At 43.8% G+C, this 12414-nt stretch overlaps 1 protein-coding gene across 5 annotated transcripts in view; it reads left to right on the forward strand.

Moving 5' to 3' along the window:
* The window catches only part of LOC138261016 (methyl-CpG-binding domain protein 1-like), a 1081642-nt gene that overhangs the window by 585965 nt on the left and 483263 nt on the right, over positions 1–12414 (forward strand). For 4 of the 5 annotated variants that reach the window (XM_069209617.1, XM_069209616.1, XM_069209620.1 and 1 more), the window contains 2 exons: positions 5783–5923; positions 6559–6957. The exons of the other annotated variant lie outside the window; for it this stretch is intronic. In XM_069209617.1, the coding sequence (XP_069065718.1) occupies positions 5783–5923; positions 6559–6957 (540 nt within the window). The remainder of the gene's footprint in view (positions 1–5782; positions 5924–6558; positions 6958–12414) is intronic. 5 annotated transcript variants of the gene reach the window in all.

Consider the following 12414-nt stretch of genomic DNA (forward strand, 5'->3'; position numbering starts at 1 on the left):
CACCCCTGTTCTCCATTGAAGCCTATGTGTTTTGGGCACCTCTTTGACCTCTGCACCTGACCGGCCCTAAGCCGCTGGTGTGGTAACTTTGGGGTTGCCTTGAACCCCAAATGGGCTACCTTGGACCCAACTTTGAACCCTGTAAGTGTTTTACTTACCTGTGAACTTAACAATTACTTACCTTCCCCAGGAACTGTTGATTTTTGCACCGTGTCCACTTTTTAAATAGCTTATTGCCATTTTTGTCATGCTTAACACTACCCTCTGATAAGCCTACTGCTCGACCACACTACCACAAAATAGAGCATTAGAATTATCTCTTTTTGCCACTATCTTACCTCTAAGAGGAACCCTTGGACTCTGTGCACACTATTTCTTACTTTGAAATAGTATATACAGAGCCAACTTCCTACATAGGAGTACTGTTTAATCAGGATGTACCAAATCAGCCACTTATCACAGATGCTTCTCTTCAGTGGGGACTTCAAGACTTCACACCAATATGCTCAAATTGAGAGCAGTTTAGCTAGCCCTGAAGTCCTTCTTGATGATAATGATCTTTCACCTTGTTCAAACCAACAACCCAACAACTATGTATTGCCTGAACAAGCGGGGAGGGACTCACTGCTGTCCTTTGTTTCTCGAGGTCCAAGCCATTTGGAAATGGTTAATGGCCAGGAATTTAACCATAACAGCCATTCATCTCCTAAGGGTTAAAATTAGCTAAGATGACTCAGTTGAAATTTCCATGAAAATCATGACTGGTTATTAAGAAGTTCTTGTAAGGCATTTTTCAAGAATGCGAATACCCTTGAATAGATTTGTTCGCAGACATAAACAACAAAAAATGCCAAGAGTACGCGTCTGGATTTATCCAACCAGGGTTGAAGGGGAATGCCGTTTTGATAAATTCATAAGGAAAATTCATGCCCCTGCCATGCACAGTTTTTTCATCAAACATTTAGAAAATTTAGAAATACTACATTGATATTATCAATGATTTTATCAAAGATGTCATGAGTGCCGTAATTTGTGGTTTTATTAGCAGTGGATGGCGAGGGCTCGAGTTATAGTTAGTTTAGGGCACAAGTTATAATTACTATAACTGGTGAATTTATATGGTTTCATAAGTTTAAATTGTGAGCCCCACAATTTTCTTTTTCATTCTATTTCCTAACTATTACGTTTCTATAACCTCTGTTTTCTTTCAGAGAATTTCTGTGTTAATTTAACATATATTAATTTTATTACTATCTGTTAATCCAACCACCACCCCACATGGCTTGCAGCCAACCCCCATAGAGCACCTAACCTTGCACCATGCGTGGCCTTCACCTTTGTGCAGCGAGGTTGGCTGCAAGACCTGGCCTGCAGCCAGACACTGCAGCCACCCAACCCCATGCCGTGCACAGTCCTTTGGCCGTGTGCGGCGAAAGTTGGCCGCAGCCTCTCTGGGTTTCAGAATAGGTGTGAGAGGGTGTATCTGGGTGTGAGAGTGCGTACATCAGTGTTATAGTTGGTGCGTACTTGTGTGTGCGGGTCTTTCTCGTGCGTGCAAGAGGCTCTGAGTGCATCTGTGAGTGGATGTGTGAGTGAGTGAGTGGGTGGGTTTGTGAGTGGATGCCCAAGTGTGTGTGTGTGTGTGTGTGTGTGTGTGTGTGTGTGCGCGTGAGTGGGAGGAATAGATTGAAACAGACAGAAAGAGAGAAAAAGAAAGTGAGGGGGAGAGTAATTTGTAGGCTTTGATGTGTCATATACTTGGAATGAGATATTTCTGTACAATTTAAAATTAAAAATGTAATTAAAATAATTAAAAAGGGAAGCGAGTCTGGCTGGACCTTAACCCTAAGCTATTGCTTGCTTTTCTTTTTATTTAGCCTTTTATAGGCTATCTGGGACTGTGAGGGGCCCTCAAGGACTCCCACTGGGGTCCTTACTTTTTTATTTTATTTTTATTTTTCAATATGCCCTTTATAGGCTATCTGGCACCGCGGGGTAAGCCTCAAGGCTTACCTCACTGTGCCATTGCTTATGCAAGCAAGGAGCTGCATTTAACAGCATCTCCCTGCTTGCTGAAGCATTTCATCTCTGTTCCCTGCACAAGAGATGAAAGCTTCAGTTTTTGCCAGGTCCTTCTTTCAAAAACTAAAGTGTTTTCTGTGGCTTGGCTGCAGCTGTAAAGGTGCAGCCAAGCCACATCAAACAGTTATGTCCCAGGGGTGTGCACACCAGGACATAGCAAGAGCCGGCCCTAAGGTGGGGGCGCCCCCCAGGGCCATCAGTGGCTCTATGAGGAGGGGCCGCGCAGCCCCCCTCCAACAAGATATAGCCACGGACAGTGGTGATCCCGGGGCTAAAGGGAGTCCAAAACGACCCCCTTCACTATTTTTAGGGTTGGTCCTGCGAGTGCATGCACTAGTGCATGCATCTCGCTTGCAACGCTCGCTTGTGTTCAGTACAGGGCTTAGAGCTCACCTTTCGCTCACCTTTTGTTGGTTTAAGTGGCACTATTCTTTACAGCCTCATAATTTGTGAAGGCACGCCTGGCATCATTTCCGTTTGTCTGTGTGGAGCAAGGGTCAAGCACTAAATAATTCAACTTAATTAGTGTCAGTTTGTTGTTCCCAATGTGATCGCAGTACTATTTGTTGTTTTTAACTTTGAGTACCCCGCAAATAGAAGACCTGTGACTGGCAAAAACGTACCCAGCAGGCACAAAATTGCTAAGTTTTATTTTTTAAAGATAACTTTATATTATTTTGTGAAGTTAACTGTTTTTCAGTTTCTCCTCATGTTTTCTTTTGTTTTTACTTGTGGATGCTGTTGTCAAAAGATGACAATTAACTTTCTTGAAATATTCGAGACCTATTCCATTGCAAATACTTGTTTCATCTGTACCCTGGGGAGGTTGTGATCCCCGGGGCAACACCCAGCCCACCTACCATACCACTGCACTAAAAACTAATACAACTCCAGGGAGGTGTTGGTTTCCAGGGCGGAGAGAGGGGCCGGGTGCCCCACCCTATTTATTTTATATATCCCCAGGGAGCTGGCGATCCCCGGATCAGCAGGGGGTGCTGAATTTCCCATGCTTCTCAAGTATTTAAAGTCCTGGGTAGGTGGTGGTGCCCAGGGCTGAGGAGGAGGCCAACTGGCAACCCCCCACGCATAAAAATAATTTTGCCCCAGGTGGTGGTCCCAGGGCTCGGGGGTGCAAGGAGGCCCCCCGCACTGTAAAAAAAAAAAAAAAAAAAAAAAAAATGAAAACCCCTAGGACTTGGGGTCTGCACTTCATTTAAAAAAAAATTGTGTCGGACCCACCACCAGAGTTAAGGGGTCAGGGTGTATGTGCCCTGGCCCATTTTCTTTTTTTTGTCTTAAATTTTCTTTCTTTGACTCGGCTACTGAGTCCCAAGATGGCTGCCCGCACTTCCTGGTTGGAGTAATAACAGCCAGTCTGATTTCTGCATGAGATCAGGAGGGGTTGCAAATCCTTTGCGTCCCTATATATACAAATTTGTTTTCCCCTTAAGTTCTGAGAAACTCCTGAACGTATTTGCACCATAACAATAAAAGAATTGCTTTCTAGAAGGACCTACCTTTCTACCAAATTTGGTGTAATTCCATTCAGTACTTCTTTAACGCTATCGCTGTTCAAAATCCCTATGGAAAAATTAATGGGGAAAACGTGTTTTGGGATCCCCCTATTTTCTCAGCCCTTCCTGGCAAATCACCCAAAACTTTCTAGACTCCAGTTGATCTGACTAGCAGATTTGTTTGGAAAGTTTCATGAAGATTCATCCAGCAGTGCCAAAGAGAAAGGCAAGTAAAAAATGCTTTTTTATATAGAAACTAGGTCCTAACCATAACTACCTTGTGGTGAGCGCCACTAGGTAATATATTCCAACCGAAAAGTGTGCTTTAAACAGCAAAAACAAGAGTTGCCAGCCTAATTGGCTAACAATTTGTCAAATCCCATTTATTTTCAATTTGATAAAAATTACCTATTTTTCATAGATATTTCATACATATACTTGTGTGTTTGCATATGCTCCAGGGTTCCCGCACGTGGGCTGGAATATTCAGTGTTTATTACTTTGAGCATACCCCTGGAAGAGAACTAGGATTTACACAGGTAAGTAACTTATCCTTTCAATATAGCTTCTGAATTACACTATGTGATCACTGTGCTTAATCAGTATTAATAAATGAGTTTAGCAGAAAATTGGGGAAATTTTGCTGTCCCATTGTTGCCCGTTAATAAAATCTCAAATCTGTAACCCTTAGCCTACTATCCGAAGACAAGACAACATGTTTTCTCTTCTTATGCCCGTTGATGCCCATAATAATTTGTTGATCATACTTTTCAATTACTTAAAAGCAAGGGTAGCATGTAGCATGGCAGAAGTCTAATGAGAAATATAAATAACATTAATGCTGCCCAAACATGAGGGCGATAGTCAAACGGTTTTAATTATTTTACCTTGGTACAAGAAGTTATTAATACACATTTTTTAAAATAGTTATGGAAAGAATTTACGTCTTTGCGATCTATATTTTGTAGCCAGAGTCATGCCCGGATTTTTTAGTTGTTGCAACAGTATTTCTTTGAGAGTCCTTAATTTCTGTTGTAAACACAGCAATGTCGTCAACAGTTACAGCAAATGGATAGAAGTACTACTTGATAAGTTGTGATTCCTACTGTGTTGCCTATAACAGTGATTCTTGACATTTCGACTTATAGGGACCCCTTTAGGTCACAACTAGATACCAGTGGCCGTGCAAGCCATTTCTATAATTTGGGCCTCAACATTAATAAACAACAAAAAATCCTTTGTATATGAACTCAGCAGACCTACTTTCCTTTATATCTGCATATTTAAGTGAGAGTGGCTACACAACACTATTGACAACTCAGTAGGTACTCCTGTGAAATCAGAGCTCTCAGCAGAAGTGGTGGGATGACATAGTAACTGGATTGACATTAGCCTCAGACAGACACATGGCAGCAGTCATGCTTGGTATGGGCATTGCAGGGTCTTAGTGTTAAAACATGTCAAACATAGCGATAGCATAGGAGCTAAAGAACCAGGGGTTAATTATGCCAGTGTACGTCCTGCCCACTGAAGTTGTACTTCACCTCCACATTCTCACATGCTCAGTCTTGATTTAGGAATCAGCTTCTCTTTAAAAACGTTTTTAAAATATTTGATTATTTTTTAAAATATATATATATGTATTGATATTATTAATGCATATATCATGCATTTGGGAGGAAATGCAGGTGGCTGCAGGTAAGTATTGTTAGCTGGTGAAACTGTAATCCTCACGAGGAACCATCTTCATTCATACAATGACTTAGTTCAAGATTCTTTTGCTTATTGACTGAAATTAATGGTTCAAAGTCATAGTGATCGGAGGACCTCCTGTTTGGGGGCCATGGGCTCCCAGAGGAGCACATGCTAAGAACCACTTGTCTAGAAGTTGAGGAAAATACTTCAAATAATGTTCAGTCAGGGCATGTTCGATTACACCCCAGCCTAGTTCCAAAGTATATTTGCCATATAATAAAGCCCGTGGACTAGGATAAATGAAGTCCCTCAGAAGTGACAGTCCTACAGATGTGAGTTCCCTTGTGTGTCAAAGGCTTCTGGAAACTTAATATTAAAAAATAAAATATGTATTATGACAGCTATAAATGCATCTTTGCCCCTGGAAGACAAAACCCATTGTTTCTAGAAATCACCTTTGGCTATTTTTAATCTAGCACATTTTTACACAGAATTATGGCTGTGGCATATGTCCACCTTGCCGTGTCACAGAGGACTGTGGGGCATGTTGGACCTGCATAAAGAAGAAGACTGAACCCATGAGGCAGATGAAGAGGCAATGGAAATGTGCCAAGCGACGATGCCTACTTAAGGTGTGTTTGGGGAATTCCTTTTCCATGCTCGGGTGCCATATTGAGCCTGTTTCATTTTGAAAATCCCACTGTAGAAAAAAGTAGAATCTGTGATTCTTGTTTTAATTAGATGCAAGGATTTCGATTTTTCTGCAATTCTTTGATTATTGGAGAGTAATTCTTCATCAATTACGTTCTTTTCTTTGGCTTTAGGTTCTTACTTTAGTTTTACCTTCTTAATCTATTTGATAGTTAATCATATAAAAGTTCAATATAAATTGTGCATAGTGCTCATGCCGTTAAATCCCCTAGTTATTTTTTAAAATTCTTTATCATGCTTCTGCATAGGTAATTATCTTCCAAACTATTTGCACTTGCAGCAGTCTGCTCCCAGGATGATGCAAAGGGCATGCCTCTTTCCAAAATATCTATGTGCAGTTACTTTTACTTAGTTGTGGTTTATGCCCTAATCTTTCTTACCTGCTCCTCTATCATGGGGATTTTAAAACTCTTACTTTTGCCATGAATGATCTATTAGACCATGTTAAATGAGTTTGTTGAGATGGTCTTCACTTGCTGACAGCTGTGTCCTGAAGTCCAGAACAGTCTCCACAGAAAGATATATTTAAACCAACTGTGCAAGTTTTCTCTTTCAGAGAAAAATTCACCAGACAAGACATCAGGAAATTAAGGAGAAAATTCAGCAGCTGGAGAAAAAAACATTTGCCTCAAAAGAGCTGACAAATGACCCCCCGGAGGAGCTGACTGAGATCTCACAAGAACAAGTCCCTTCTGTCCAAAAAGAAACCCCAATATCGCCACCTACAATGGAGAATGCTCATTTCACACTAAAGGAGAAACCTCACTTTGTTCAGAAAAAGACAATTTTCGTTCCCACAGAGAAGGCTAATTTTGTTTCCAATGAAAAGACAGATTTTGTTCAGATGGAAAAGATTGGTTTTGACCCGAAGAAGAAAAATGAAGTTTTTCCCAAGAAGAAAAAACGTTTTGGGTCAAAAGACAAAAAAGGTTTCATTACAAAGAAGTTGACCATAGTAAGTACTAGCATGACTGTGTGTTGTCATCAGCCAGCCATATGTCCCTGTCAGCTAGATTTTGAGAGTAGGACAGTGTGTTTTTTCATGCTGATCCAACCAACTGAATAGTTCCTTTCTCTTTATATGATCAGTATTTTACATTTTATAAGTTGTACTCTCAATCTCTTAGCCGCCCAGATATTTATAGAAGAACGCATTTTCTCAATTTTCATTTGGCATGTTCTTCATATTTACTACTTGCTAATTCTGTTTATTCCGCTCCCACTCTTCTTGTGGCATATTAAGCTTCCACCCACTATTCATTAAAAAAGCTCCTACTTTCTTGAAAGTTAATTTTGGCATGTTTTCAATTCTCACACATTTTATAGCAATATTCTTATACCATTTCTTTATTACGTTTTCCCTTCCCCATCATACATGTGGCATTCTTCCACTTTTACCCTTTCTGCAGCTGTTCAGCTTTTCTAGGCACTGTGCACTCTACTCCCTACAGCTTCTCTATTCATAATGTTTACATTGGGGTGGAGGGTCCCAGATTAGCTTTTTGGTAGAGTATTCTGTAATTGAAATCCTAGGCTGAAGAATCTCCTTCCTCCCATAGTGGTTGGGTGAAAGAAAAATAGTAGTAAGCATGTATTGTCCTATGAGTGCAAAGTGTTTCTCAGTTTAACGCCAACTGTGTATGAATCAGAGGCACTCCTGTAGAATGTGTGTTTTTTTTTTTTTTTTTTTTTAATGAATGGCCAGTGTAACACCTAGGATTCACTGTTATTATGTAGAGGGAGTGGCCTACAGACCATATTCTGTCAACCTGATCTCTGCTGAAAGGCTAGTTCTGTTAAAGAATCTTCAGTTATATGTCAGAAATACTCTGAAGTGATTAATTCTGCCACAGCCTCCATAACTGTCAGAGGCATAGCCATATGATCAGTCCGGTTGCTGAGTAAGCTTTTAAACTGACCCAGGTCAGCATGATCATGTTGAAAAGAAGGACAGTAAAAGGGGTACTTTAGATTGGTATTTGAATTTTGCAATTCCTAAAGCATTCCATTCCTGTTCTACACTTTCCATACTCCTGTACATCTTCTCTTCATCGTCCTTTTCACCTTGCATCTTCAGTGCTCCTCTCTTAGCTATCCTGAATGGGCATTTATTTAGCAAGCACTGCAAACAGCCGCCTCTGCGTACTTCTTGTTTTGGTCACTATTAGAAATTGGGTCTCCAGTTGGCAGAGGTATGGACCCTGTCCAAGTGGGGACCACAATTCTAGTCAGGGTAAGTCAGATACACAACCTAAATTGACCTGTGCTCACCCTCTGGTAGCTTGATGCAGAGCAGGCAGGCTCAACTTAGAAGGCAATGTGTAAAGGTATTTGTGCAACTCACAGTACCCTCATTGGCAACACCACAAAAGGGCTCTACACAAGTTGATAAAATTAGCGATAAGTTTATCTGGATCGATCAAGACCAAAATAAAAAAAAATCCAATAAATAACACAATCTGTTTACTTTACAAATTTGTCCAGACAGGAGCCTATAAGAGTGCTTGTGGTATTTGGTGAGATCATGCTCCCGGGACTGTAAGGAGCATACGAAGATAGGATTGAGTCACTTGGGTCGAACCCTGGTGGAGAGGTAACTATGAGATCAGATTGTGCCTTTTATCCTACCAAGACCGCTCGGGTCTAATCACTCAGGGAATGCAGCAGGGAAGCAAAGTTGTCTGGCTGACGGGGTTCAGCGCTTCTGTTGCTAAGGCAACCAAGCAGGTCTCTGTGGGCTGCTGTGCTGGAGAGAGAACAGCCTAGGTGCTGCTCACTGAGTCTTTAGGAAGTGACAGCTGGCACAATTGGACTGCATGTTAAGACTGAGACGCTCTCGAGTCCTCAGTGGTGTGGACAGCAAGTTAAACTGAGGTCTCTCTTGGATCTTTGCTAGATGGGGTGGCAGACTCCAATGAAGCTGCTCCCATATTTGGTGATGAACTGCCTGTGGAGTCAGTCTGGGGTTAGTCCGTTGAGTCGTGGGCTGCAGGGCAGAGATCAGCCAGGGCAGCACAATGAGGCAGAGCAACAATTCCTGGGAACAGTCTGTCCTGGCAAGATTGTGATCCTGGCAAGATTGTGATCCTGGCACACAGCAGTCTATACTCCAGCAGGTTTCTTCAGTCAAGGAGTGTACTGATTTTGGGGGGTCAGGGACCCAGTACTGATACTAAAAAGTGCCTTTGATGTGGGGGATGGCTTTATAAGGTTTCTGTTAAGTGTACAGTCCCCTTGTCTGCTCAGCATTGTTTCCAGACTATCAGTGGGGGATAATCAGCCGCTTTGTGAAGTTTCTGGCCACTACCCTTGAGATGTTAGTGGAAGCCCTTCCCAACCTCCTCCCCAGGGAGACCCATCAGTATGCAGATGCTGCTGAGTAGCCTGTGTTGTGTGTGTCTGAATGGAATGCACAAGTGTACCTGTCACATAGCCCAAGCCAGTCGTGTACTGAAGACATGTTGTAGGCACACAGGGCAGTGAGAACAGAGAAATGCCCACTTTCCAAAAGTGGCATTTCTAAAATAGTAATAATAAATCTGATTTTACCAGTAAAGAGGATTTATTATTACCATTCCAATTGTACTAAACATGATCTCTTCTTGGAGATATCTACATACAAAAATATACTCAGAGACAAATAGGAATAGCATAGAATACTTGGGGCCCGCCCCAGGGGGTGGGCAAACCTTGTACTAAGAAAGTGGAATCAGAATGGAGGTTTCTAACCAAGGTAAGTGTGTTAGGATCCCAGGGTCTGGGGGAGTAAGAAACCCAGAAATACCACAAGTGCCTGGGTACAGTGTTTTCGAGTTTGGTGTCCCATCGGCTAACAGAGGACATACGGAATAGTTTTTTTGCGGATTCAGGACCCTTCCCAGTGGACCCTGGGAAACCACTTGGCACAAAGAAGGTTGGATAGTATCCCCCTAGGATACCAAAAAGATCGGAGTACCTCCACCACGGAGCCCTGGTGCATAGGGTTGAAGTGACGTCGGAAACCTTTGTTGTAGTTAACAGGAGTCTCGATTGTCCAGCTGCTGTCGTGACCTGTGGACCAGGCCGGTGGAACCCAAGGGTGGATTCCAGACACGAAGAACCTGAAAAAGCAGGGGACAGTGTCCAGACCACTCTGAGATGTCCAGGCGTTGTAAGTAGGCAATTCCCACCCTCTTAGAGGTGAAGTTCTTGCAGGATGGTGAGGAAACAAGTCCAGCTGCAGGGACCAGGGGATGCAGGAGATCTGGGTCGCCCACAAGCTGTCCCACGTTGGTCATCGGATTGCAGGAGGGTCGGTGGCCCCGGGTTCACCAACAAGCCTTGGAAAATGCAAATAGCTGTTGCATGGACGATTGTAGGTTTTTGAGGACCAGCATGGTCTTCATGACTTGACCCTTGGAGGAGAGTCAGGCAGGCTGTCGGCAGGAATCGCAGAAGCACCCACGAGTGATCCATCGGTAGCAGGCAGAGGGAGGCGCTCGGAGGCCTCAGCAGCACAACAAAACAGGAGCCCCACATCACAGGAGCTGCAGAGTGGAAGCTGAACTTAGAGATGCAGAGTGCTGGAGGCCGAGGCTTCTTGGAGCCTGAAGATCTCCTGCAGGGACAGTCAACAAGCCTTGACAAGAGCAACAGTCATGGTGCACAGGGGTCTTGTTCCAGTGGTTGCAGCAAGGGTCCACGGCCTCCCAAGTTGGTCAGAAGACAAGTTGGACCTGGAGAGGATCACAGAACCACCACTTGTGTTGCAGAACCTTTCGATGTCTGTGGGACAGCAGGATCCACCAGCCGGTCGTTGCCTTGAGGTGCCTGCGGATGTAGGGGAGTGACTCCTTCACTCCAAGGGAGGTTTCTTTTTGCTTCTAGGATGCAGGCAGAGTCCTTTTGTCCCTGGAGGATGCACAGCCACGGATGTTGCAGAAATCTTGCAGGAGCTGGGGAAACAGTATTGCAGTGGAAGCCCTCCCAACTGGATAGTCTTGTTTCAGTTCCTCAGGCAGACCAGCAACAGGTCTAGAGGCCAGGGGCAGAAGAGTCTTGCAGAGAGTGTCTTTGGAGAGTCTTGCTCGACTAATCTGAGGACCCTCCTTCGGGAGCCCTTAAGTAACCCTAATAAGGGGTCGGTCCTTATTTGATAGTGACCCACCTATCAGAGTGGGTCAGGGACGTCATATACCTGGCCTAACCAGTCAGGTGCTCCCAAGGGCCTCTGCCTACCTTGTTTCCAAGATGGCAGAATCAACAGGCCACCTGGTAAAGCTCTCTGCACTGCTCTAGGGAAGGAGCTGGACATGGGGGTTGGTCACTCCCCTGTTCTTTGTGTGGTTTTGTGCCAGCGCGAGAACTGGGTTTTCCTGAACTGCTGCCAACTAGATGATGCAAGGAGGACACCAGATGTTCCCTTCAAAGCAGTCTGGTGGTGCTCAGAGGCCACCCCAGCCGTTAGACACCTAATACACAATGGGTGTAGTTGGTCACACCTCTCCCATGCAAATCCTTTGGTTCGATGGAGTGTGGCTGTAGATACACATGCTTTGCATAAGTCAGCCATTTAGTGTTGGGTCCAGAGTGTTGCGAGTTGTTTTTCTTCGAAGAACCTTTTTGAGTCACAAGATCGAGTGACTCCTCCTCTCGGTGACAGTGCGCATGGGCATTGAGTCCTTTGTTAGATTGTTTTCTCTCCGCTGACGGCTGCTGACTTGTATTCCTCTTGGTTCGGTATTCCTCGGCTCAGTCTCCTGGGAACTCTTCTTTTTTGTTTTTCTGTCAGCGACGGTATTGTATTTCAATTCTGTTTTCACTATCTAACGCACTCAACCTAAATTTCCACGTCAGGGGTCGGACAGCTGCTCTTTGGGGCACCAGCACCCCCATTGGGCCTAATACTCCACGTGGTGTTGAGAAATGCAGGGCTGGTGGAACACACTCCATTTCAGTTTTGCCCTCGATGCCATTAAAAATTCCCACACACCGATCAACACCTGTAACCTTTGTTTGTCGATGGATCATAGAGAAGAAACTTTTGATGCCTGTTTGTTTTTTCGATTAAAAAAAAAGACCCTCCGGGACTGAAGAGCATGTCGTTTGGAGATGGGGTCGAAGACCCTGGACAGCACTCCTGATATCTTCAGGGAAGAGTATGCACAAGAGAAGATCGCACACGAAGAGGCTTTCTCCATAGAAGATTCAGAGTCGCATGTTCAATCGGACATCGAAAGCCAGCCTGTCACCTTGGTGCAACCTGTGAGTACATCAGCCCCGGCCTCCCCCGCAAAGACTTTCAAGAGTCCCCAAAAACAGGACATTGGCCCGACCTCCTGCACAAAGATTTTAAAGAAGCCCCAAAAACAAGTCATCGGGCATGGTCTGATCTGAAAATTGTTTGGATGCCCCACCTACAAGCTTGACACCG

The sequence above is a fragment of the Pleurodeles waltl genome, chromosome 10, assembly GCF_031143425.1.
Source record: "Pleurodeles waltl isolate 20211129_DDA chromosome 10, aPleWal1.hap1.20221129, whole genome shotgun sequence".
Classification (NCBI taxonomy): Eukaryota; Metazoa; Chordata; class Amphibia; order Caudata; family Salamandridae; genus Pleurodeles; species Pleurodeles waltl.